The sequence below is a fragment of the Eutrigla gurnardus genome (assembly GCF_963514095.1).
Source record: "Eutrigla gurnardus genome assembly, chromosome: 14".
Classification (NCBI taxonomy): Eukaryota; Metazoa; Chordata; class Actinopteri; order Perciformes; family Triglidae; genus Eutrigla; species Eutrigla gurnardus.
Window position 1 is genome coordinate 15,655,310 of NC_139937.1, and position 27,748 is coordinate 15,683,057.

A 27,748-nucleotide genomic window follows, 5' to 3' on the forward strand; every position below is an offset into this window, starting at 1 on the left:
CAGAGGAGAGGGAACCTTGCACAAAGTCTGGGAACGGATGTTGTTTTGTCTTATTGAATATAATTTGGGGAAAATAAGAAAAAACTCAATGGAACAAAATAATAAAAGTTAAAGCATTTTAAACCATGTAGTGATAATATCATTGTATTGGGGTCATTCTGATAAAGATGTAACTATAATCCTAAACGTTGGATATTGCATCATATAATGAAACGTATGTAGATTTTCTATAAACTTGAAGTTTGACTGGAAGTGGTTGATAGAGTCAGATACTATGGCAACACTCAAAGTCAGTGGTTAGATTGCGTTCTTGTTAAGACACTGTGACAGGAACTCTGCTTACAATGTCACAATGCAGACTTAGACTGTCCCTGACTAAATTTGGTTCCCGGCATGAATTGCCATAATAACTGATGTTGAACTATGACGAATTTGTTTCACGGAACTGAAAATGAGTCAGACTTACTGAAACAGGACAGGCTTATTTTTGTGAAAAATATTTTCTTTTGAAACCCTTTATTTAGGGAACCTTCCATATTCTCTTTTATTCAGATTGTGTAAAAACATTAGAGATTGCTATCAGTCTCTGGTGTAAACTATCGTCTCCAACTGAGCTTTTCAGCGTTTTAATTGGAGTATGTGTTTTTATGTGCATTATATCCAATGCTTACTTTGCAGACTGCACTGTATTATTGGACCATGCAGCCTATTTAACATATCGCCTCAGAGTCCAACTGCAGAGCCTGCAGACATTTCCCATGCCCCATCATTGACACTCCAGCACAAACACTCCCAGGCTGAAGATCAGCCCTTGTTGAAGCTGGACCAGACTGTGAACATATTGCAAAACGTGATGCAGTTTTGGCTCAACCCAAAAAAAAACTTTCCACAGGGATTTCCTAGGATTATCCAGCTTTGACTCTCATGATGTTTGTTCATATTGGTTTATGGTTACAAAGGGAGGAAAGTAAATATTTTTCATCTCCATCATATAAAGGACCATCAGTGCTGTATTCACCACATTGTTCTCAGAGGAGTTTTTGTGGTGTGCTTTTTCATTTAAGGTATAATACTCATGTGGATGCAGCCAGATTATAAAGATGATAAATTATAAAGATGATAAAGTCGAGCTGTGTTACACACTTTGACTACATGATGCATGTATGTGGTGTGTATTCTGACCTGCAACTATTTGAGAAAGAACCCTCAGCTCACATCAGATCCTCACCTCCTGCTATCACATGATTTCCACAGTCTGGTTCATGCTGTTACCTGTTTTTGACTTCCCTCCCTAACTAAACTGTAAGGAATCCTTGCTACAAATAAAGGGTTCAGGTTAGGGTTAGTGCTTCTAACATAGCCTCTCTGTAAATATGAGTGGCAGTAATAATAATAGCTGTGAAATTTCACCGTCACTTCCTCGTGTGTCCCTTTCAATAATTATAAATGCACAGAGAGCTATGGTGTAATCCTCTGTAGCTTGGATTACATGTGTCTGTCTGGATCTGCCCTGTGTTCCAGTCCACCCAAAAAAATCTTTCATTTACCGAATGTCCGAAAATAAAAATGGTTCTATTTAATTCATGCTATTTACGGAAAGTAATTTATTAAAAAACGAGTAGCCTAGGGTTTCGGCTTTATTGCCCTTGAGTGTACACCATATTTGTGAATTTATGAATGGAATGTATTATGGGCTGTTTATTTAACTGGAGAGAACACAGGTTTTATGGGTGTTTGAAGTCCCAAAGCTTGATGTTGAAATCAAGCCTTATATGTTTTTGAGCTTTTTCTTATATATTTTACTAAATGTTAAAGATTGAATTCGATAAATATATTATTATTATTATTATTATTATTATTATTATTATTACTACTATTATTATTATTATTATTATCATCTAGCAGATTACATCATGTTTTCTGACCCTATATCACAGTAGAGAGAGAGGCCTGTGAAACTTTGTTCCAAATCTCGCGATGCGATTTGAATTTCTGAGCTAGAACGAGAGCCGTAAACAACAGAGGGAGCTCTGTAGGAGCTGTTGTCGTTCGAAACGGAACGGATAGGTGGGACCGAAGACAGAGGAAAATAAGTGCTAGTAGCAGCGGGGAAGTAATTGACGGCACTGAACCGGGACCACTGGTTAATTCACTTGAAACCGTTTTCGGAAGGCGGAACGTGTCGTTTTCTCTTCGGTGCTCTCTGCGGAACAAGTGTCACTAGCAACAGACGGTATGTTCTCATCGTTTCTAGCTAACCTTGCTAGCCAGTTGCTAGCGCTCGCTGTATTTGGTAACTGTTAACGTTAGTTAGCTGGCTGGCATTCTGGATATCGCCAGTAAGGCAAGCCGAGACCCATGGAGCATTTCTAGTCATAGCTATGCTAACGTCATGTGCCCTATTTTCTGTCTGGACATGTGTACTAGATGGTGACAATTTGTAAGGTGACGTAAACTGACATTAAACACAATGAACTAACGTTATCCAGCTCACCGCTATAGCCATCAATCCTAACGTTATCGAGAAGTCCAAGACAATGAGCAGTTCAACACGCAACACCAACTGTTGGGATTGTAATTACTTTTTAAGTTAATACCTAACGGCTGCTTGCCATTATTGCTCGACTTAATACGGTTGTAGTACTGCAGCAACTTGGGCAGCAGATCTGATTTACTAATGGCAAGCCATGACAAGATAGAAACAGAAAGCTGCGAGAGAAAAAGTTTAATTTATGAGGCTATGTCTGTCACACAGTAACATTATAAGACAGGGATCTATGTTAGATTTTAGAGATGTTTCTGGTAGGTAGCTTGATGCTTATTGATGCTTAGGTGAGAAGTAGAGAAATGAGTCTGCTGAGCATATTTTATTCTTCTGTATTGTGGAGTTTGTCAGGTAACATTGATGTCACAACCATCTGCCAAGATAACCACCACTCAGTTTAGATTTTTATTTAAAGTACCCATAACGAAAATATGGATTAGCAGCTTTGAATTCATGAAGATAAGAAGCAATAAAAATGAAAATTGGAAGATGATAAGCAGGAGGAAAACTACCGTGGTCTGTGAGTCAACCAGATCAGCATCATGATGTATCTTAAAAACATGACTCAGATATTTGTATGCCCGGGACACAAACGAAGATGCAGTTCTTGTGCCATTAATCAGCCCTTCCCTGAATCTGGAAGTAAAGGTTAGAAGTCGGTGTGCAGGTGGACCGTGTCGGCGTAGTGGATGTGTATATTGTACAGCTGAGTGGAAATCTCCAGCTGCCACCCAGTGTAGTTGTTCTGCTTCACTTAGCATCCTTGGATGACTGAACAGTTGGTCCATATGTTTTGGCACACTGCATTGCCCCGTCATTGTCGTTTGGTTGTGGTGGGGGTGAACATCGGAATAATTATGCAGCCACAAGCTGTCATCCTCTGGGTTCTTTTCATTCTTGAAACCACAGCTCAGTCCAGAATACGTTTGGGCCATATCGACCCTGAATAACATCAAAGAACAGCACAGCATTTCTCTCATAGTCTTTTAGTCAAGCATGTAAGCTTTTTTTAGGATCTGAGACTTTTAAAATATGATATTGTCAATATCATACTATATATTACAAATATGTTCTATGCTTTTTAGTTACTGGGCTATATAGCTCTCATAATTATCACAATGATATTTCCATTTATAAAAACACCATTAATTGGAACAGTTGATATTCACTGCAGGTACTGTTGAAACTGCAAATTTCAGTAATAAAGAATCATTCTTGGTCAATGTAAATATATTGTTGACTCTGTTGCTCTGTTTGTGTTATGCTTTCTGTTGATGTTTTTGATACCACTGTTTTAATACCTATTTGTGGTATATTATATGAAATGAATTGCTCCAAACAGCGCTCAACGCTAACTTTTAAAGTGGTTGCCAGGCTGGCTAATTGAGTAAATAAGATTCTATGAAGTTATACTTTGTCTTAATCGTGATAATGTGACATAAAAGAGCTTCATTGCAGTAACTGAACAAAACGTACTGTAGTTTGTGTATCAGACCACAAACTACAGTATAATTTAATTTTAATTTAATTTAACCGGCGTTTTATCTTCTTCGGATCTACGCTTTAAGCGTTTTCTTAAATCTGCCAGCTGCGTGTCGCCCTGGTAACACGTCTTCACTACGTCAGGTCTTTTCTAGCAAGGATGCTCGGAGTGTTTAGATAGAACGCTGTATCACTCGTCTCGCCTCTGATGCGGCTCTGTGATGACCTCCATTGCCGTCTCAGAGGCGTAATATTCTGTTACGCCTTTCCACCCCGGTGAGTGTTTAGACTGACAACGGGGCGGAATAATGGCAGAATACTCCCTCAACGAAAAGCCAGTCTGAAAGGGGCTAACAGCAATGTCTAAATAGCACTAATGCCACAAGTATTACAAATATGATTGATTTTGGGTGCATTTTAGCCGTTTACCATAGGACAAGAATTGTTTTGCTAAATTTCTTTAAATGGTTGCCAATGGTGCACGGTGGTGTAGTGGGTAGCACTCTCGCCTCACAGCAAGAGGGTCCCGGGTTCGATCCCCGGGTCGGCCCGGGCTCCTTCTGTGTGGAGTTTGCATGTTCTCCCCGTGTAAGCGTGGGTTCTCTCCGGGTTCTCCGGCTTCCTCCCACAGTCCAAAGACATGCAGGATGGGGATAGGTTCATTGGTGACTCTAAATTGCCCGTAGGTGTGAATGTGAGTGTGAATGGTTGTTTGTCTCTACATGTCGGCCCTGTGATAGACTGGCGTCCTGTCCAGGGTGTACCCTGCCTTCGCCCAATGACAGCTGGGATCGGCTCCAGCCCCCCCGCGACCCTAAATACAGGATAAGCGGTAGACAATGGATGGATGGATGGATGGGTTGCCAATGGCAACTGTCTCTGTCGAGCTCTGCCAAAGATCGTTTTGACTGTTAAATACTTGATGCATACAGAGACAACTTAGGTCCACAATCTATGATTTTTTCATCTTGATTGTCTGCACTGTCATCTTATTGTGTTAATTGTCTATGCACAACATTGCATGTCTCTCCATCCAGGGAGAGGCTTCCCTTGAGAGTTATCCGTGTTTGGATGTTTGAGGCTTGCCTGGATTCAGCAGCATGTTTTCCAGACCTGTTTGTCCTTCCAAAGAAAGGTCATTAGCACAGCATGACAACTTGGCCCGCAATTTTTTTGTGTTTGTTAGGACGTATTTGCTGGATGGTAAACACAGTTGCAAGGCCAGGTGGTCGTGGCCTCGTCACAGCAGTGTGCAGTCATTGATTAAGATGTGCATCTTGGATGATCAGGCAGCTATCTCTTTGTGCTTTACCACATTGTTAATGCATTGAAGTAGGGTGTCAGATTGTCAGACTATAGAAAAAGAATAGGAGTAATATGGACTTTTAACCATGTTCCATGGTCAGTTGACTTGTACAAAAGAAAGTGGTGATTGTTGTTATGGCGACAACAGACATCATCATGGGGCCAGAAAGTGTTGTCGAGGTTCGTTGGGAAGAGAGTAGACGCAGCACAAGGGAGGAGGGTGGCTGGCTAGTTATGTAGGTAGCTTCCCCTTCCCCAGGAGTGGTGGGGCGTGAGGTGGAGGGACCATTACGCCGGGCTCACAATGGAAGTGGACTATGTCAATCACCGCACAATCAGTAGCCTGGCCTTTCCCTCCAGAAACGTCAGGCAAGAAGTAAACAAGAGTCTGCTGTTTACTGTGGAGCTAATCTCTGTTTCTGTCTGCTCGTCAAGCTCGCTATCTTTAGACACAGCTGACGAATACATGGAATAAATATATATAATTAAAAGAAATATAATGACAGCAGTGACGGTAGGATATTCTTTATAAATGTATATTTGAAAATTGATCATGTAGGAGGGGAATCGGGGGAAGTGAAACTCCAGGAGAACAGCAGGGTGAGATGCTGAGATTATAGCTGATGATAACCCGGGGTTAGAACCAGCACTACCAGTAGCAAGCTGGCTAACTTGCCAACTGTCTGCTAATTAGCTCACTAGCTAGCTAGCTTATTAAATCCACTATGCTTTAATGCTACACTGGTCACCGAAAATAAACTGAACACAACAATGTGTTTTCCTACACTGTAACAAGTGTGTGTGAATGAAGCATTTAGTTCACAACTTGTTGTACAAGCTTTACTGCAAAACCCAACCGAGACCAGTCTGCGACTTGTTGTAAGTTAATGTTTAATCATTCGATGTGTATGATCATAGGACTGTCACAATAGTTACTATATGGACTGATCATAAAATATATGAACATGGAATGACGGCGCGTGAACTTTGAGAAACGAGTGTTGTTGTTGTTACATATATCTAACTTAATGTTACTTTTTGTTCGGTCCTTGTTGAGAATATAACGGGCAATATAATTCCTGTTTAAGAAGGATGACCCTCTGTAGCCCCTTGCCAAATATTTAATATTTTTTTAACCACAGTTTTTGTTAAAAGAGCAAGGGCAATATGATCCAACAAAAATTGTTATTGTGACGGCATAATGACCTTACCTGTGTGGTCATTCTAGCAAACTGATCTAAATGTATGGGGAATACAGGCTGTATATGACATTTAAAGGGCTGATATTGTCTGACTGGCACACTAAGGTAGTCCACGGTCATTTTAAAGTGCCATTGGTTTTTGGAAGTATATTCTTTATTATTAAGTTTGACTAATAATTTATTACAGTTTTGGGTAGTATTTTTTAACAGACTCTAGGTCACCAAAGTGGTACTCAAAACATTTGTTTGGTCTGTAAATGTTACCTTCAGGCTGAACGAACACAACTCCTTCAGGAGCAACCCATTCAAGAGGCCAGTGCAAGTACAAGGCAGAAGTGAAGATGAGGACACAGTACATAGTTACTACGAATATAACCAGAGATATTGAGGGGGTGGGGTGGTATTATTAATGGCATGGCTACATTTTTAAAAGAATACCAGCTCATGGCATGTATTATCTTACTTTTATCTTATCTTACTCTCTCTGTTGTTTTGTCTCGTACTTCAGCTTTACCCGGGGAAATATATCACACACACTCCAATTTACCAGTTCTTTCTATTTCACACTAAAAACACATTTCTTCCAAAGCTTTTAGCTCTCTCAGCTGAGCTGAAATGCCAGGATGCTTACTTCATTTCCTCCCCACTTGAGTGAAGTGTGGGAGGAAAGAGGGGAAGTCTGGGAGGAGGGGGGCAGCTGGAGACTATACTGGCTTTGTTGGGGTTGGAAACTTTTCCTGTTCTTCTCCCTGTCGGCCTGCCTTGCCTCTCTTTGTACATTCAACAATGCCTTCCCTGTTCACATTGCTGTTGTGGTTGTTGTTTGCACCAATTTTATCCCTATAACATTTGTAGGGTTAGATTCAAAACACAATGCATAATCAATAGGCTAATATTTCTCTTTTATTTGATCCACTACATACGGTGTGTAATCTTTACTTCCTGCAACAGAGGGAGATCACACCGATATGTTTTGCATGTCTTCTCTGAACACACGAGTACCACGTTAAACCTGTCATTTAAATACAGCCACTGACCCCACCCCCCAGGTTTCAGCTTGCTCCACACTTTGGTGAAATGGGAGGGACACTGCTTGACACTCATCCCACATCAGTCAATAGCTGCCCAACTTGCCTGCCAGGAGGTTGCTGTGTGTCTGTTCATGATGCAGCGGAAGCCTCACTACGGCATTGACTGTCCCCCTGCCCCCTACAATCCCAGGAATGTGCATAGAGGCAGCATTACACAGGAGACAGACAGGCCAGGAATGCAGCCGGTGTGATACTGACCGGCCGAATGCACTGCCTCAGCTGCTGCATTTTTCACCGTTCACGATTGTCTGCATGCCTGTCTCATTCCTAGCCGACCATCACTGTCCTCTCCCTGTCTCTATACCTGTCCATCCACCGGTCCTTCTTTGAACCTGTGTCTCTGCTCGTCCCGAGTTGTGTCTCTCATCTCCTCGCATGAAACCCCAAACACATGCTGCTTCCCGCTTACACTAACACAGCTCACTAGTGAGTCTCTACTGACTAAGTTTAGACTTCTGCCAGATTTCCACAGCATGATCGCCTAGCTTAGAACCGTTCTATTTTTCCAAGTGTTGGGATATAGTGTCTGGTACCTCAGTCGAGCTTCCAAGCGAGCCGAGCCAATAGTAAAAGTTTAGGTTGCGAGAGAATCATCACGTGAGTTGACACTTCTGCGACACAGGACATCTAGAACAAACCCGGCACTTTTAGGGCTTGGCTATGGAGAGGTTTGCCCTTCATAATTTCCCTTTTAGTTAAGAGTTGGCTTGCCCTGGCTTATGTTTAACCAGCGTGTCAACATGATTGGAAAATAATTCAGTGGGAACTTCAAAAGGTCCTCTAACTTATTGTTTGTTTAGTTGGTTTGTTTTATGTGACTTTGAGTCCGTGTTCGACGTGTGTTATATTTTGAGAGAGCCACTTCACTCTCTGCAATTTTTTCACTCTTGTTAGTACAGAAACGCTCATAGAAATGACGGACTTCTGTGTTAATGTCATTGCTCAAGAAAATGCTACTTATTTTTAAAATATCAGATGTATGTAGTTTATCACTTAATATTTGCATGTATATGCACGTATACACTACCAGGCAAGGTTTAAATAGTGATTTCAGAAGATATGTTATGCAAAACTAAAGATAAAGAACTACATAGGGGGAATTAAAAAAAGGACTAATAATATATTTGGAATATCAAAGGAAAAATATGTAAAGAAAGTGTCAAGTGTGAACTGATGAACGGGTGTTAAATTAATTTCTTTTGATGTTACAAAGAATGAATACCTCTTGTTATTCACAATCACAGACTGTTGATATAATATATTAATAATGTAAACATAATTAAAACAATTTTATATATAACAGAGAAATAAGCTGTAGTCATGTATAGAAACGTAGTTGGTCTACTTATTAGGAATTTCCCCCCAATGTATTAAAAACGTATATAACGGTATTTTCCATATTCATATCAGTGAATAGAGATATCTTTATTATGAGAGAAATGAGTCCCTGTGACAGGAAATGTGTTGTTGCATTTAAAAGTTAAGTGTAGCATGGTTCTCAGCTTGTGTTTAGTCAGAGTTGTACTCTCCCAGGCAGCATCAGGTCAGCTGGGGTCAGTACTGGATCAGTTCTCTCCCTGGAATGCCCAATGAACTCTTTCCCCAAGGAAAGCTCTGGCATGTCTACCAGTTCTCATCTTTCTGTTTGCTTTCTCAGTTTCACCATTGTTTTTGTGCATGTTCACGCAAATGACATTCTCAGTGCATTCTTGTTGACATTTTCCTTTAATGCTCATTTACGGTGTACCTTAAGGCCTGAACACACCGAGGGTGTGACATATAAACCACACGGCTATGTGAAATACTTGCATGCGAATGTTGTATGTCTAGGGTCTTTATTGTGAATGGTAAGAGCCGAATGAAAAATGATTTCCACTGAATGACAAAGAATATATTGACTTGGCTCTGGTGTTGCCTTTAAGGCCCCTACACACCGCCCAGACGTCCAACTGCCTTATCCGACCATTCTCCGCCCACTCTGTTGCCTCTCGTCTGACCCGTTCGGCAGAAAAGTTGCGTTGTACACACCGCTTCGACGTGCTTCCGACACCACAGCAGCCTGTACGTTCTGCGCTTGCGCGAGATGCAATAAGCCTCCTTAACAGCGGGTGGCGCTAGTCTCGTGCCAGTACTCCAAAACAGGAAAACAGGAAATGACGGAACGGAGTGCAGATAAAAACAATGCACACACAGTCTTGGTTCAGTATTCGTTCGACTCGAGAAGACCTTTGTGGACTAAATACTTGGCATTTCTGGAAAGATGACTCTGGCTAGGGTGACACTCGCGTTGTGTGCTCTCGGGCTCATTATTTTACGAAGACGTCGTCTCAGTAGGGAACGAGTAATACGGAGTTTACCATCGTCACTTCCGCCCCGCCCACACACCGCCATTGGATACTCTGATTCGCTAGCACACCGCCAATCAGAGTATCCAATGGCTCAGACGTCCAACAGCCCACCTCCTCAGACTTCGCATGCTCAGTCTGATCAGAAACGTCCGCGCGGCTCCGAAAGCTTCCGACGCAGCTGTACACACCAAACATACGTGTTCCCGACCTCGTCCGAGCCTCTCCAAACGCTTCAGACGTCCAACGGTTGGGCCGGTGTGTTCCTGCCTTAACTCACATCAACATTACAATCTCTCTTTGAGTAGGTGATAAACCCTTTTCTAATGAACCTGCATGGCCTTTGCATTGGTCAAACTCCGTCTTGTATGGCTCCTCTGTGTACCCCCCTGCAGATGCTTTATTTGAAACAACAGTAAAGATACTATAAAATGTAATGCTGAGTAATTTGCTTTTAAGGGGCTATCTGTGCTCTCTTGTGGACTTTTGTTTATCCGTTTGGGAGTGCCATCGTTAAGCTGTTGGCAACCATTTTGAAAACTGTTGGTATGTGTCCTTAAGTAGATCTTCATGGCTGGCAAAATAGCCTTTTATCAAAAAAGAATTTGCGTGGCTAAAAAAAACGAAATTTGTGGTTAGTTTCTAAAAAGACAATTAACAGAGAGCTATTTACAGGGCAATTGTCATATCGCCTATGACCTCTAATGAAGTTGTTTGGACAGCAGCCCAGGACAGCTTGTCAGATGTGGGTGCTTTGCCTTGCTTTGGTTGTAAACAACCCTCTTATTGATATCTGGGGAGTGCGTCATTAAGAAGTAGAGTGTGTGTGTTATACATGGGATCTGAAGTTACGTTTTGTTTTGTTTTTTCTCTCACAAGCCACTTGGGAAAGTAACTGAACATTTGTACTGGCCACTCAGTTTCTGTTTTGTCCCCCACTTCTGAAATCTATACGCTTTGGAATTGTAAACACTTCCTGACTATTATAACTTAGTTTGTGAGCATGCACCTCTGTGTCTGTCCATGACTAATCTCGCGTTCTGTTGCAGCAAACTGCTAAATATTGTGGCTGCGTACTTAAGGACCTCTTATGGTTGCAATGACTCCCACTTTAAAAAAAACAAACGTTTTTTACCTGAATTATACCTTCATTGCGTACCTGCTGAAGTCTCACTTACTATCTTTAACCTGCCCCCTCAGCCTCTACTGACACAAACAGTGTTTGGCTAACAGCTGGCGGAACTATCATTGCATGCACTGCTGAGTACATTGCCATTACGTAGTCAACATTTTTCTTTTTCTTAGGCAGGATTGTATCAAATGTCTCATATTCTGACTTCAAGTTGGGTGCCTGCATACATCGTCGCTTGTTTTGAATTTTGTTATGACGCCATTGGTGTCTAGATGGGCGGGAAGCCACTTGTGAGTTGTATTCATTACATCAAACATTCCAGCAGTGGTTGTTTCAGACACACTAGATGAAGATCTGCTCTCTGAGAACTTTATTAGCTTCTAGATTTCTAGGTTTAAAAGCACTTTACCTACCACATAACATTATGTTTAGTTAAGAAACAAATATTGTTATTGATACAGAGTAGAACTCTTTTTTTTCTTTTTTTACTGAAAAGTAAATGATCAACATGTGTGAGTCTGTTTTTTTTTTTTTTATTATTTAGGGCCCTATGAAATCCTTTCCAAAAAAATTTCCGGATTCCATTTTAATTCCGTTCCGTTTCCATTAGAATTTTTCTAAATTCCGTATTTTACAATTTTTTATAGCATTTTTTTCATCAAAGGTGTCTAATCATGTGGTTGATTAATCAAAATTAAGAAATTTACTGAAGAAACATTCTAGTAGTTCTAATTCTAATTCCTTCCTGTGTTTTTTGGGCATTTTTTATTTTTCATTTTTGTGGCATGATGGCGAACTCGACAGCTTTTTCAAGTCACTCATGACTGTTCACAATTATCCCAACATTGAAAATGCAGCAGGATTAACTTCTCAGGAGTGTTTTTTTTATCCTGATCCACAATAAAAATCTTATATGTATGGATAACTCGGTATGTAGATTGATGCACGTAATGTGAAACCAAAGTTCACAAGCCTGAACCTGTACCCTATTAGCAACAGCTGAGGTTATGACAACAAGCAGGTTGGCGTGCGAGGCAGTCACACTATGACGAGCAAAAATGAAACCTTTTGGAATCCTTTTTAGGAGCGTGACTCCTAAAACTGGGCATGAACTGAACCGTGACTTCTGTGTACCGTTACACCCATTTTATCACTTGTATCAGACCCAGCCGAGGTCCAAATAAAATTCCGGAGCCGTGCTCTCAGCGTCAGTTTTGCTGAAATCTGTCAAAACAATACATGTTGCCTCTAGACATCCTTCTCACCTTTTTTTCAGCCAAGTGTTACTTTATAAGCCCTAAAAGTATGTTATTATGTCCTCCATTCACAGCTTCATTAGTGAGCCAATACTTAAAGAGTGTCAAACCATAATATTTTGCTTAATAGGTCTGGGAATGTTAAGTAACTGAGAGTTCTCCATTTTATTTCCATTGTCTTTCTGGCCATTCTTTTTTTTTTTCTTTTTCACATCTTTGCTGGTTTCTCTTTCAACACGTCACTTAATCTACGAGGGGAAATGCATCCTGTTGAAAGATGCCAAATCACAGGATTTCGTTGGAACGAGCTAACAATTCCTCACAATTCCTTCAGTATCTTTTGCCTGTTTTCCTCACTCTTTATCCTTAGCCATCGCAAAATGTGTTTATATTCTTTTTACATCTTACCCCCCTCTCTCTCTCTCAACCTTTTCCTTTATTTCTCTTTATTCTCCCTGGCTTCCACCTCTCTGCCTCTCTGAGAGCTCTCCCCCAGTTCAAGGCACACTGGCCAGATTTGGATTGTGTTAATATACTTATATCGGCACATTGAATGAGAAAAGCCTTTACTGCTGACCACAGCCCCCAGCCAACGAGCTGACATAGGTGTTTCATTTTGTTAGTGGGACCTATCCAGGGCCTTCAGATGAGACAGCTGGGCTAGTTTACCTGCATCATCAGTCCTCTCATCACATGACACACACAGCTCTCTGCATAAGCCCAGACAGTTGCTCCTTGGCTGATTTAGATGCAGCAGTAGCCTTGTCACAGACATCAAGGTCATGATAAAGCACCTGACCTGCAATCATCTTTTCATGGTTGAATGAAAACTATTACCGCACTATTACCGCACACTATACCTCTATATCTCACTCACAGTACAATGCACTAGCCAGCCTTGCTTGTGGACGAACGCTCAACCCTGAGGGAAAAGGCTGAAGGGGTTTTCCACTGGATTTGTGTAATGTTCTTTTGCTCCTTTCATTACCCTTTTCAAATATCAACCGCTTGACAATTACTTTTCTGTTAAACGTCTGTCCTTAAGAGCTGTATCAGTTGCTGTGTGCACTGCAGACTATTAACAAACATACTTTAGTATAAAGTGTGTGGAAGAATAAGCATTTACATGTTTGTTCAACATAACAAGAGATAAAAAAAAAAAGAGACTGCGCGGAACATTCAGTCCTCTGTGTGTCTATGGGTGAGGTCATTTGTGATTCCCATGCCATATGTGGAGGAGATACTAAGGACAGCCCTGACAACCACATCAGAGTTTCCTGTTTTCAGACCTGGCACGAAGCAAGGAGCTGTGGAATAGGGAGGGGGATTGTGGGGAGAACGAGCAGCATGTGGTTCAGAAAAGTGCGGCGCTGGTAGTGTCAGTGGTTTGGTTGCAGCCGTAGAGGTGTAATTTTGATCTTTTGGTAGCCTTTAGCATAGCAGATTGATGTGTGACGTGTGAGAGCTTTTTCTGCAGGCCCCTCCAGCTTGTGTGGGCAGATTATGGGCGTGTGTAATAGTGCGTGTGCGTCCCTTGGCACTGCTCTGTGTGTGTTTCCACCACAGCAGTGTTCATTGCCAAGGTGTAACCAAAGACATAGATAAACATACACATTCAGTGATGGACACCCACTGAGCAAGTTGGATTTCAGTAGCAACACTGTCCTAAAATTACAGGCTTACTTTTTCCACCTCTCTCATCACCACTCCCAGAAACAAAGGCAACAGAATCAGTACTGGAATACATTCGTTTTTAAAATGAAGGCAATGTCCACAAAATCCCAAATAGCCCATTTTTATGCATCTCCATGAATTATGAGTTATTCTCAGACGGGTAGTGCTGTGTGTGTGTTGGTGTGGTGCTGTACCGGAGGATGCAAAAGACAGTTAGCTTCAACAAGCTACATCTTCATTTTACATGTTGGAATAGGCTACATTCTCTTTATAGGCGCCATTATGAGCAAATCAGCACAGTGGAACGTCAGCGCTGTTGTGTGAAACGTCACAGCTCTTTGGCTCCAGTGGTGCCGACATGCTATCTGAAATCACACACTGGGGCAGCGTTATGTCGCCGTTTGGTTCAGTGTGAAAAAGCAAAACCCACATAACGGCAGATCCTCTTTATGTCGGTATTGCAAAATCTATGTGCAAAAGGGGATATTGGCTCATATGGATTTCCTCTAACTGTACACAATCGCCCCACCTTCCAGACAAATTTCACAAAGCTGATCTCAAGAAGTCGGTCGTACCAGAGACTGAATGACTTGCTCATTGTAGTTGACAATTTTAATGAATGGTAATCATTCATGACTATCCTATAGGTCCAATTACAGCATATGATACAAAAAGTAACAAAAAGCAGTAAGTGTGTCAAGATTTAAAGGAATTTTCAAGCTGTGTTGATTTTACACTCTGATTAAAATTTTTACTTTGCAGTGTAATTTCACGTGAGTAGACATATCATGTAGTCAGTAATCTAAATTGTTCGACTATAGAACAACTACTGCTGTATAAGATCCTGTATTTTCCTCTTGGGCACATTTTAAGCAGGCCATTCAAAATGTCCTTGCTTTATATTGAAATGTAACGCAGCCCTAACCTTCAAAAGCTGATATTGGCTGAAGCTTCCTTTGCCTCTGCAGTTGTGCACTGTTTGAGTTTATAGTCTCCGTCTGTCTCCCTCCCTCCCTTTGGTTCCTTGTTTCTCTCACCCACTCAAATGTGTGAAATTCTCAAGTGGACAAAACATGTATCAGATTGGCTGAGAAGCCATCTGTCCTGGTATTATAATTTTGTCTCTCTTTGAGTGTCTAGTCACACAAACATGCGTCAAGATTTCAGATATGTTTTATGTTTTATCATACAGGAAATGTGAAATCACCAGATCTAACCAGCAAAGTCTGAAGTTCAGGTGAAAGATCATGCCTTTTGTAGAATATCTTTAAGGAATCCAACATATTAATGTAGGTCACCTGTAAAATAGGTGTGGTGTTTGTTTTCAGTCTGGTGCTGCTGTTCAACCTTAGGTGATCCACATGTGCAAAGTTCTGCCTTTGCGATTATGAGTCATCGCTGTCTGAATTGCTGCTGCGTCAGAAACCGGTCTACCTGGGCCAAAGACGTGCACTATCTTCCACTTCCTGCTGTTTGCGAATATCAGCAGAGGACGATCTGGGCCCAGGCCGTGTCACTGTTGATCTTACAGACATCAGCCTGCTGTCTCTCTGTGTCAATACTAGTCCAAGGTTGTCAACCTTTTGTCCTCTCTTCTCAGAACTGGGACTGACACACTCATCAGCTATGCAAACCAGCTCTCTGCCAGCTGTGATAGAAGCCCTTTTCACAGCAGCCATTTTGAAATGTCATTGCAGGGGAAGCACAGGTGTAATTAAAAACATAAATTATGGACCTCTTCTATTTAGGCTGGCCAGGGCCCCTGGTGATGTACCTGCTGGCTCACTGCCGTGGCTGTGACGCAATAAATGGGAGCATAATTTAATCCTGTCTTTACTTTTATTTACTTTTAAACTTGGGTTCTTTTGCGTAAATTGATTAAATTTAATGTTGTACTACAGTTTACCCTGTATGTGATGCACCTTGAGATTTAAATGTAAATCACTTAAATTAATTCTTATTATTAATTCATTTCATCAATTGCCACTGGTTTTTACCATTAACCTGTCCAAAATGGCTGCTGTGAACAAGGTCTGTTGACTGAACCAAATGGCAGGAACACCAGTGTTTACCGAATAAGTTCCCTCTCGTACTCATAGAACTGGACATCCATTAATTCTACCTTTTTCCAAAAAAAAAAAAAAAATTTCATGTCATTCAATTCAAGTCATTTTAATGGTAGTCGGGAACATGAAGCAAAGTGATGCCTGACATGGCGTGATGTGTTGCTCTCCTCATCTTTTTTTAGTTGACTGTCTGTGGCGCAGTAAGCAACTTTATTGGGGAGCACAATGAATAATGTTTCTCTTCTTTAAGAAATGCAGACGTTGATTTGATTTATTGTCTTAGGATACATTTGAAGGGGGAAAATAAAATGACACTGCTGCCCAAGATATATAAAACACTTTTTTAGTTTTTACTCTTTGATGACTGCTCATCTGAATGAAAAATGACTTTGCGTTTCTGTTTCACTGCATTCTCACTGTGACTGGTTGTTGAAGTTGAACGTTGACATCCTATAATTTGTCCGTTCCTTTCTCCCCCCCCCCCCTACTCTCTTTTCCTGTTCTTTTGATCTCCAGGTTCTGTTGCATCAGTTTCGCAGCAGGTGACCCCCACCCCTCCGCCAAAATCCGGCTATTGGATGTGACCACGAGGTTGATCAGGAGAACCCACCATGTCTTAAACGCAGACGGGCCCTCCGGAGCCCTGTCCCCCCACCCTGGACCTCCGCCCCCCTCCCCCATCCACCACCTTACCCCTTCTCCCAGCCCCATCCCGCTCCCCGACCTCCCTGCACATGCGCGGAACAGGCTACCCAGCCCTGGCTCCCCGCTGGCACACCCCTCCCCTCCCTCCATAGAGATGAGCCTGCAGAAGCACCAGCAGATGGGTGGTGGTAGCGGTGGGGTGATGGGCTCTGACCGGGACCTGCAGTCCACTGCTTCCTCCATCTCTCTGCCCTCTGTGAAGATGGCCCCTAAGAAGAGGCGCCTCTCCCTGGCCTCTCTTTTCAGACGGCGAGGTCGGGAGTCCAAATCAGCTCGCCAAAGGTCCAGAGAGCTCCAACTCCCGGGACCTATAGGGCTTGGAGGGGTGGATGCTATCGCCAGCATCGAGAGCATCCACTCCGAGATGTGTAACGACAAAAACTCTGCCTTCTTCTCTGTGACTGGGACCGGAGCTGCCTCTGCTGCTGCTGCTGCTGCTTCTGCTTCTGCTTCTGCTGCTGCCTCCACCTCATCTGCCTCAGGGTCTTCTTCCTCTACCGCCTCCTCCTCCAAGGTGGGAGTTGTGGTGGGGTCCGAGCTACTGGAGTGCCCGCTGTGCCTTCTGCGCCACTCCAGGGAGAGCTTCCCTGACATCATGACCTGTCACCACCGCTCCTGTATCGATTGCTTGCGCCAGTACCTGCGCATCGAGATCTCAGAGTCGCGCGTCAACATCAGCTGCCCCGAGTGCTCGGAGCGATTTAACCCGCACGACATCCGCATGATCCTGGGCGACCGGGCGCTCATGGAGAAATACGAGGAGTTTATGCTCAGGAGGTGGCTTGTGGCTGACCCTGACTGCCGCTGGTGCCCTGCTCCGGACTGTGGGTAAGCAGTGAATTTGAATACACACCATCACAATGACATACACTCTGATGCAGCTCACACTGATCTGTAATATGAGCCCAAAAAGCTCACTCACATACACTGCTCAAATAAGATATTAAAGTCATTTTCAACAACAACAAAAGCAGTAATGCGTATTTCACAGACTTTCTCTCTCTGTAGTGACATTTTGAGCTGAACTTTTGTCTGCTCTGTTTCTATTTATTCCTGTTGCTCGCTTTGAAAGACGGCAGTGGACGAGAAACAGTAGATTGGTGTTATATAATAAAGACCTCCTCATTTCACTACAAAAAAAAACAAAATAAGGTGGCAGCTTGCTGGAGGGAGATTGCCTGAAAGTTTCCTAAAAAGTACAAACATCAGATGATAGCGAGTAGAACACACCCCTCTTTTAAATGGTCTTCAGTTTGATCTCGAGTGCACAGCTGATAGGCACGTGGTTTGTTTACATGATTAACATAACGCTTGCTTTTAACACAGTGCTCTCTCTCTCTCTCTCTCTCTCTCTCTCTCTCTCTCTCTCTCTCTCTCTCTCTCTCTCTCTCTCTCTCTCTCTCTCTCTCTCTCTCTCTCTCTGTGTGTTGTAGAATTATTCCTTGTTTAGCTTGCCAATACATTTCCTTATCAATTAATGAAAGAGTAGTTGTGTGTCTCCCATCATGCAATGAATCCACAATTGAATATTCATTTTCATATTTTTTTTTCACTTTTCAAATATATCTATTCATATTTAGAATATTCGTTTCCCATCACTTTTTCCACAGTATTTTCTTTACCACAAGTCTGTGTCATCACATACCTGCTTTTCTTGTCTGCCACTGTTCTGACTGCCCCTCTAACGGTAATCCAGTATTGCTGGGCAGTTTTGCCGCCTAATCCCCTTCCAGAGTGACAGCTCATTGGCTTGCTTCCACCCAGTCCCTCAGACTGTCACTGCAGTGTGACTTTGTAGAGGCCCCCGCAGGGTCAACCGGTGACTCCGACTCACTGACAAATCAAATCAGCACCTCATTTAGATGCAGTTAAGTCGACATCTGTCTAAAGTGTCTTAACTGCTGGCTCTTCATAACTCACAAAGTAAGGAGTCCACATTTCACAATTATTGAAAATTCTGTGAATTGGGGAGAAATTGTGGGCTGTATATTGTAGTAAACGATGTATAATGTTTTACAATAAGAATGTGGAAGAGGCAGAGGACGCATGTAGAAAACCCTCAACACCCAGTGGCTCCAGATTACAACACTTATAACGTACACCAGAAGAGGTATGTAAGGTTGTCGCTGGCTGAAGTTTGACACCACTGGAACATTTTGGACATGCTTGTGGCATGTAAGCTTAAACCACTGATATTGAGTGACAACTCTAAACCAGGGATGAAGATGCACGGACTCAGGCACAGTACACTGTTTGAAAAGGTTTGCTGATTTGTGAGAACCACTATCCTCAAGCAGACCGCCTGAATGAACCTGTTTCTATCCTGTTTAGAAAGTCTCCCTCTCTTCGCTTTCTCTCTCTCTCACTGCCATTTCCTTTTCTTCCAGGAATTGTTTACGGTCAGGTGGCCATTAAGCCCCTGACGAGCCAATCAGACTTTTTTTTTCTCATTCTGAGGCCATAGTGACCTTGAATACTTTGCTAGCTGGATGTTTTGTTTCTCTTGGGATGTCCTGTTTTGTAACCTTGACGAGAATAGAAGCAAATATACTTTGAGGATAAAAAGTAGTGAGAGGTGTTGAAAGTTTTGCCTTGGATTAGCTTCCCTGCTCTATTTGGACCTAGATTAAATCCATCTTACTGGGCAGGAAAAAATTGACATCGACTCTTAGAAAATACAATATAGCCAGCATATATTCGTATATAAATTATTATATTGATGTTTTGGCCTTCTCTAGTCTTTAGTCTCTTATTTTCCAGTTTCAGCTCTGCTGTTTTCAGCTTGCAGTTCGTTTTAGTCTCTCGGGTACTGACACCAAGCCAACAGATGGACATCAGATGCCATTAGACCTTTTTGCATAGTTGCCATTATGTCACTGTTTTACTGCCAATTGAGCGTGTCGAATTAATGGTTGCAGCCGTCATTGAGACCGAGCTCGGCTTATTCTTTTTTTCTTTTCTTACAAGAAAAAGACCACAATGCCGAAGCATAAACATAACATATACTCAGTTTGAATAAATATTCCTGAACATCTATGTCATACATACACAGAATGTACACAATCTGTGGGCAGCTGGCTGTAACAGTGCACAGTGTGCACCAGTTCAGGTTTTTGTAGTTGTCCTCAGACTAGTCCTTCTTTCTTCTGTTTTGTCTAAGATTGTCAGACACCATATTTGTATGTCTTGTGCTGGGAAACTAGATATTATTATTTGTACCCCAGAGTAAGCCTTGGTTTAGTTTTTTCAGTTTCTCTGCAGCTTTGCTCTACTTTGTCCTTTCCTCTCGACGGTTCCTCCTTCCTGCAGCTCAGAGGTTTTTGGCCAACATCATGCAGTTTATTATGCAGTTATTTGTGTGCATTGTTCTGGAGATGCACAGACTGTGCATTTGAACAAATGACTTCCCCCTGGAAACGGTAGCTTTGGCCTCCTGTAATTTGGTGCACTCTGGATCGGAGAGTTTCTGGGCCACCCATCCAGCCAGCCAAGTTAATCCTGGGCCAAGGCCTAATGTAATAATGAATATCTTTTTATCAACACGTTTTGACATATAGTGGTAATAATCTGACATTACTGAATTGAATCCAGTATTATCCCTGATTATATCTTGTTTATCGTCAAATCGCTGTATGGTCACTGCTGTAGTCGTATATAAACATGTCTGACTACTGTGCTAGGAAGGATATGTAGTGTAGTCCTTCAACAGGACACTGGTGTTACAGTCAGTGTTATTGGTGATACATTCAGGGTGGTTTAAAATGCTGAAATACTCTTTCAGAGGAAGTGGTTGTACAAAAAACCCTCTTTCACTGATATCTCTCCAGTCTTCTGCAGGTCTTGGTCCGTAGCGTATAGTCTTGTTGGTTTACCGACTGAATTTAAATATGATTGATATGACTCTGCTATTCCTTGCTGTCTGTCTGTATTCTAGACTCGGCGCTCATAGAGTAAAATGAGTGTCCCAGGCTCTCCCAGGCTGAAACATAATCCTAGGTCAGTCACAGAGGGGCTGGGAGGCTACAGTCTGATACAACTATGTCACACACTCGAGGGTTTTCCCTCCCTCCCTTGCCAGTATTTTGTAGATGTCATCTTTGAAGAGATGAGCGTTTCTTATTTTGAAGCGTCTCTTTGTCAGCACTACCTTCTTTTGTCTCCTGTCCGTTGGCTGACAGCGCAATCAAGTCAGCTGTCAGTCTGTCACCAATGTTAGGATTGGTTTTGCCGTGTTGTGTGGCATGTAGGGTGGAACCAGGAAGACTGACAACAGCTGTAGATTCTACTCAGACTTTTTAAGACCGTAAAATGTATTTAAAGTACGCAAATAATGTCCTCTTCAGATAAAGATCACACCTGTTATTTACCAGCCAAAATATCACTGCTTTTCTCCCCTTGTGGATACTGAGTTTTTTTGTTTTTTTATTTGTTATTGGTGCTAAATTTGACATTCAGATAAAGCAGCACCCAACTTATTTGCAATGTGAAGATATAGGGGAGAATGTCTACCCGAGTGGAGCATGAAGTCACTCTTCGTCTGTGTGTTGTAATCTGAGCTTCTCTGTGCTTTGTTTACATTGCCTTTTATCGCATGTTCGTGCATGTGAGCGTTCCCCACCGGCTCGCTCATGGCTGCGCTCTACACGGCGCTCCGATCCTCCAGTTCTCCCTCACGTAAACACTGTTAGCTGGGAGCCGTCGCCACTATTTTGAGTAGAGGGAGGCAGCAGATATGCTCTGAATTCCATGTGAGAACCTTTCAGTGTGAAGTATTGAAAGTGTCCTCCTGTCATGATCAATTAAATTTTCTCCAAAGGGCCAGTGCATTGGGAACTATGATTCTGCCACCTAGACTGTATGGATTGGTCTGTCATGTACATTTTTACATGGTTATCGATATATTCCAGCACATTTCACCTTGGCATTTACCTGAGGACACACACGCACAGTCAATTCAGTGGTTAAGGATGGACAAAGCATCATTTCTAATGTCAGGAGTACCCTTAAGCCTCTTGATGGATGTCCAGTTTGCCATTTTAGAAGCTCACTAATATACTGCAGGTGTAAGAAGATGGATTAAGCTGGTGTTTTTAAATACTAACGTAGGCCCCAGCTACATTAGCAGAAGTGTTACTAACAGTAACACAGCCTGCATCGCCTCTTCTCACATCTAAGACATCTGTCTTATTTTGTCTGCACCTTTGTTTTACATGCATACACTTACTTATATATACACAGCATTTTGTGTAATTGACCATGTGATCCACCTCCTTTCCATTTATACATGCAGATACCAACATAGTTTTTCCTGTGACCTCGTCCTCCGATGGAATTATGAAGAATCAAATCTTAGCCTTTGCCTGATATGCTGTGCTTGTCTTCTACCAGGTATGCAGTGATCGCCTTCGGGTGTGCCAGCTGTCCTAAGATCACGTGCGGCAGGGAGGGCTGCGGTACAGAGTTCTGTTACCACTGCAAGCAGCTGTGGCATCCCAACCAGACCTGTGATGCGGCACGACAGCAGAGAGCCCAGAGCCTCCGCCTGAGAACGGTTCGCTCATCCTCCCTCAGCTACAGCCAAGAGAGCGGAGCTGCAGGTCGGTTGCTCTTTTCTTTTTCAGTGTCGGATTGCTCGCAGAACACCACCACAAGTGTAATGATGTTGCATATTTCTTCCTCTGAATGGGAGAAGATTTGAAATTTGAAATGTGCAAACTATTTGTTCCTTTTACTTAATGGGGATCAGTGACGAGGATGTGTTTTTTCTCACCATGATGAAGTTTGAAAGTCGTTACCTGACTGATAAGTTCTAGTTTGTTTGTTGCTAGAAGTGTAACTCGTCACAGAGCTCTCTTGTGCACAATTAAGTGAGATTCCCTTTCCATCCTTCTGTCCGTCAGCTGACGACATTAAGCCATGTCCACGCTGTGCTGCTTACATCATCAAGATGAACGACGGCAGCTGTAACCACATGACCTGTGCTGTCTGCGGCTGCGAGTTCTGTTGGCTCTGCATGAAGGAGATCTCAGACCTGCACTACCTGAGGTCAGTTTGTTGACATTGTTGGCTGAAGACCTATTCTAGTATATATGTATCTATTCATACGTACATTGTATGAATAAAAAGTGTTTCGCTTAGCCTCCATTGTTTTCTTTTAATCTTTCCCCTTTGACCTCTCAGTCCGTCAGGCTGTACCTTCTGGGGGAAGAAGCCATGGAGCAGGAAGAAGAAGATTCTTTGGCAACTGGGAACACTTGTGGGCGCCCCCGTTGGCATTGCACTCATCGCGGGCATAGCCATCCCTGCCATGATCATTGGCATCCCTGTGTATGTGGGGAGGAAGGTGAGAATCTGGAGACTCCTTCATGTGCACTAGTCAGGAATTTCATTACGTTTTCCTGCTTGTAGTTTTGCAACGTGGTCATTGTTGCATAACTAAGCATTTCACAAGTAAACACTGCATCAGTGAGTCACTAACGTATTTTTCTAAATATCTCACACGCCATCATGTATTTTAAGTTATCATTGGCAGTAACTTGTGTGTTTTTGTCTCCGTGTATGTACAGTTGTGTCGAATCACTCTCAATAAGAACTTGATATTACAATAGAAAGAAAGTATTCATACTCCCCAGAATTCCCCTCTGACGACTGCCAAGAAGCCAGAGCCAGCAAACTTTTCTTCCCTGAGAAAACCAGACCCCATTCAGCTGTGATCACATGTGAAACATCTGAGCATGAATCACCTACATTCCACATGCACTGGATGCATGGAGCTGTTCAGTCTTGTTTTCATAGCTGCAGCTTGGGGAATCACTTCACCAAGGCCACGGCCATTTACCGGTGGCGTGGTCACGTCTCATTTCAGGTGTATTTTGTCACTACTGACTGATTTATACAGCAGAAATGTTCTGATACTAGTTCAAGGAAGTAAGTTTGAATGTATTATTACAGTTTTGGGGGGTTTGGAATAGGAAAGAACTCGGTCAACCAAATCGATTGTAAATCCAGCATTATATTGAAGTTTAAAAGCATTCCTGCAGTCCTTTTAGTGGTTTCATTTGTAGCTCTGCTCCAATGTTGCACATTTTTACACAGTTTTATATAATGTGCCAGTTTTTACAGACTTGACCAATTAGCAGGTCCTGTGTCAGGGCTGCTATTTTCCCTAAAGCCCTCATTACAGCTTTTATATAAAAAAATGTCTATTGATCTGAACACATTTTAAAATCTTTTACTGCTGGCAGGTTTGCCTACATCTCACCCTGACAACTAATTTATTTTCCTGTTCCATTCTCTACATCTGTAGTCTGAAGAATGAGTTTCCCACTCTGGCTGTGTGGGGACCATCCCTTTAACTAATAACATATAAAGAGGAGAAATTGTAGGTTAGCTGTTAGTGGGCTGTTTTGGTTTGTAGGCTCTGACTCCGTCCAGCAATCGCTCAACAAATTTAACGTGCAAGAAGGTGCACTTCATTCACCAACTCACTACCACAGACATAACATACGATCCTTCTACTCGACCCAACAATGTTGAATGGGTCCTAACACTGTACTGGTGTAGCATTCTTCTTATGTGGTGTCTGAAAAGCCACAGCACGAGTTTCACGTCTCGGCTGGTTTGTGGTTCGCTGGACTTTGTGGGTCTCACTGCTCCTTTTCTCTCCGTCAGATCCATAACCGCTACGAAGGCAAAGATATCTCCAACCACAAGAGGAACCTGGTGATTGCTGGCGGAGTGACTCTTTCTGTCATTGTGTCTCCAGTGGTGGCTGCAGTCACTGTCGGTCAGTCTGTTCCCAAACACCCCCCCCCCCCCCCCCCCCTCTCTCTTTTGTGTCATGGTCAAATAGGCAGAATGACCCAGAAGTTAACAGCTGGTTGAATTCTAGAAATGCTAAGAAAAGGTGCTTCAATGCTTCCTTTCTAACTCTTTTAGCACAGGAAACAAATGAAAGGAGATAATAATGCCATCCCATAATCCCTTGCGGCAACAACATTTAAAGAGATGCACCATTCGGCCGTCGATAACATCTGCCACTGTTGTTTAATATTACACTGTGGATCAATTAAAAACATCCTTCTTTGGAGAGGTGTGTTTCCAATTTGGACAGGAATCCCTTCTTGATTTTGGCACTCTACTCATTTTCTATAAAGTTGGGTTTAATAAAAAAAACATCCACTGTTTGCATAGTGAACGTGCTTTTGGATTCTCTGAGCACTGATTGTTGTTTTTTCCTAATTTCTGAGAGTTCACATTTTTCCTTCCATCGAGAGCGAGGAAACATGGAAAAGACACATGATGTTGTTTTCTTTGAAAGTTTGACCACAGCCCGTGTCTCTGCATCTCCTGCATGCCTGAGGACCATTATTGACATATCTTTGTTTGACTTTTTTGAGCTCCGGGAATTTCTTTTGTTTAATCTTAGAGTTCATATTGAGTTTGTTTTCAAAGCTAATTGGATTTTTCATGAGCTTTTGCATAAAATATATATTTTTTTCCTGCAAAAGTTGTTTTTTAGTGCCTTGGTCTAATACGTTGCTGGTGTCTCTCCCCAGGCATCGGCGTCCCCATCATGCTGGCGTACGTCTACGGCGTGGTTCCCATCTCGCTGTGCCGTAGCGGAGGTTGTGGCGTCTCAGCTGGGAATGGCAAAGGCGTTCGCATTGAATTTGACGACGAGAACGACATGAATGTTGGCAGTGGGGCAGCTGCCACTGGTAAGCTTCGGTGCCCTCGCCGTAAGCTCTGCCACCCACAACGACACCCAAAGGCGCCTTTATGCGTTTATACCCAAGTCAGCAGACAAAGGAATTTGCTGCACCGGTAGTTTGTGTCCACATGAAATCTGCAGGTTCAGATGTGAAGTGTTCTTAGGTGCCTTAGGTCCATTATTGAGATTGATATTATTTGTTATATTTTTAAATGTTATTTTGTGGTTGTACCTCCTGTGTAGATACTACATCAGTGGCAGACACCAGGAACAACCCCAGTATAGGTGAAGGCAGCGTCGGGGGGATGACGGGGAGCCTGAGTGCCAGCGGCAGCCACATGGACCGCCTGGGGGCCATCAGGGACAACCTGAGTGAGACGGCGTCCACCATGGCTCTGGCCGGAGCCAGCATCACCGGCAGCCTCTCTGGTAGCGCCATGGTCAATTACTTAAACAGGTACAGAAGCAGCAACACGTGTCATGAGATATAAACGTTGCTTTTCCTGCATCCCCCCCGACTGTTGATTTCATGGTTTCCTATCTCCCCCTCCCTCTCACATGTGGTCAGGCTGGAGGTGCAGGCTGATGTGCAGAAGGAGCGCTGCAGTCTGAGCGGCGAGTCTGGCACCGTCAGCCTGGGCACAATTAGCGACAACGCTAGCACCAAAGCAATGGCTGGATCCATTCTTAACGCCTACATGCCCCTTGACAGGTGAGCATCCTTTACTTCATATCTGGACGATGGCTGTTCATTGGCAGCACAAAACACACACTGGCGTACTTTTTTTGTCTTATGCCTCCCTTTTCATCCCTTGTTCCAGAGATGGGAACAGTATGGAGGTCCAGGTCGACATTGAATCCAAACCTGGCAAACTCCGGCACCACAGCGGCAGCAGCAGCGTCGATGACGGCAACCACGTCGGCCGCTGCAGCTGGACATGCCCCTCCAACGGCTGCACGTCCTCAGAAGGCAAAGGAGCCTCCGCCAAATGGGCCAAAGAGGCCTCCTGCTCCTCCTCCTCCAGCTCGGGAGGCAAAAAGAGCAAAGGCAAGCTGCGAAAGAAGGGCGGCGGCGGCGGCGGCACCAAAATCAACGAGACGCGGGAGGACATGGACGCTCAGCTCCTGGAGCAGCGTAGCACCAACTCCTCAGAGTTCGACTCGCCCTCGCTGAGCGGCAGCCTGCCGTCCGTGGCCGACTCCCACTCGAGCCACTTCTCAGAGTTCAGCTGCTCCGATCTGGAGAGCATGAAGACGTCCTGTAGCCACGGCTCCGGTGGAGGCGACTACCACACCCGCTTCGCCACCGTCAGCCCCTTACCCGAGGTGGAGAACGACCGCCTAGAGACCTGCCCCGCTTCTTCGTCCTCCTCACAGGGACACGCAGCAGCGGTCGCCCCCCACTCCCCCACCTCCACCGCCTCCTCCCTCGGCCACAGCGCAGAGCTGCCCCCCCTCTGCTTCATCACAGAGGAGAATGTCAACCTGGTGTGCCCTGCTGAGCTGGACTCTCACAGCAACACCAGAGAGCTGCTAAAAGAAACCAACAACAACAACCACCAACCACAACAGCCGACCCAAACCCAGCAGCAGGCCAAGAACCCCTGCATACAGACGGACATCTGAAATCTCAATACCTTAAGTGCTGCACAGATGCTATTTTTTTTCGTTAACATCTTTTCCTCCACGAAACTAACGAATGCAGCTTTCAGTTTAACCTGAAGTTTCTGTTATTCCCTTGTAAAGGGAATGTCTTATGTTGGGATTTCTGTCCTTCGTAAAAAGCAACCCTGAGTAAAACAGAGATGTGTGTGTCCACTGACTGTCAGAGGGCTTGTTGGGATTATTAATAGGCAGCCATGTGAGAAATGTTAAGGTTGTGAATGCTGGTGTTTCTCCGTGTGCGACCCGGAGACTGCTGACACTTTTTTTTTTGACAGTTCACTCACTTACACCACTTGTAACAGAGACGGCCCGTCGATTTGGTCGCTGTTCTATTGATCTCTGTCGGTTAAAATAAAACCACTGTGGCGGTTTGGCTAGTGTTTGACTTTGGCTTTACAACGCGGATGCAACACCATGCAGGAATCTTAAAAGTTACAGCTTTCCAGAAGTGAACTCAAACAGGGACCAGGCAATATGATTCACTATTTCCTCTTTTTATTTCCCCTCCGAACGTATTAGTAACAGAGGAGTATTATTGTCTGTATTTATTCTTAGACGTTTTTTTAG

The 27,748-nt window shown here is 43.2% G+C and overlaps 2 protein-coding genes across 2 annotated transcripts in view; both read left to right on the forward strand.

Moving 5' to 3' along the window:
• LOC311024283 (polyadenylate-binding protein 1A) overlaps positions 1–27,748 on the forward strand; it is a 477,590-nt gene that overhangs the window by 7,786 nt on the left and 442,056 nt on the right. The window lies entirely within an intron of this gene.
• LOC311024281 (E3 ubiquitin-protein ligase RNF19A-like) lies at positions 2,020–27,552 on the forward strand. Its single transcript, XM_084026608.1, has 10 exons — positions 2,020–2,233; positions 16,615–17,631; positions 22,192–22,400; positions 22,704–22,848; positions 22,984–23,146; positions 24,475–24,589; positions 25,362–25,523; positions 25,760–25,973; positions 26,085–26,228; positions 26,338–27,552. Exons 2-10 carry the CDS (start codon positions 16,898–16,900, stop codon positions 27,140–27,142), a joined length of 2,691 nt encoding a protein of 896 aa, XP_083882734.1. The 5' UTR covers positions 2,020–2,233; positions 16,615–16,897; the 3' UTR covers positions 27,143–27,552.

Bases quoted from the DNA above. Each gene is read 5' to 3' on its own strand.
- LOC311024281 (XM_084026608.1), top strand. From the start codon at position 16,898: ATGAGCCTGCAGAAGCACCAGCAGATGGGTGGTGGTAGCGGTGGGGTG. The intron at 17,632-22,191 runs GTAAGCAGTGAA...GTCTTCTACCAG, and splicing joins TGCCCTGCTCCGGACTGTGG to GTATGCAGTGATCGCCTTCG. The intron at 24,590-25,361 runs GTCAGTCTGTTC...GTCTCTCCCCAG, and splicing joins GGTGGCTGCAGTCACTGTCG to GCATCGGCGTCCCCATCATG.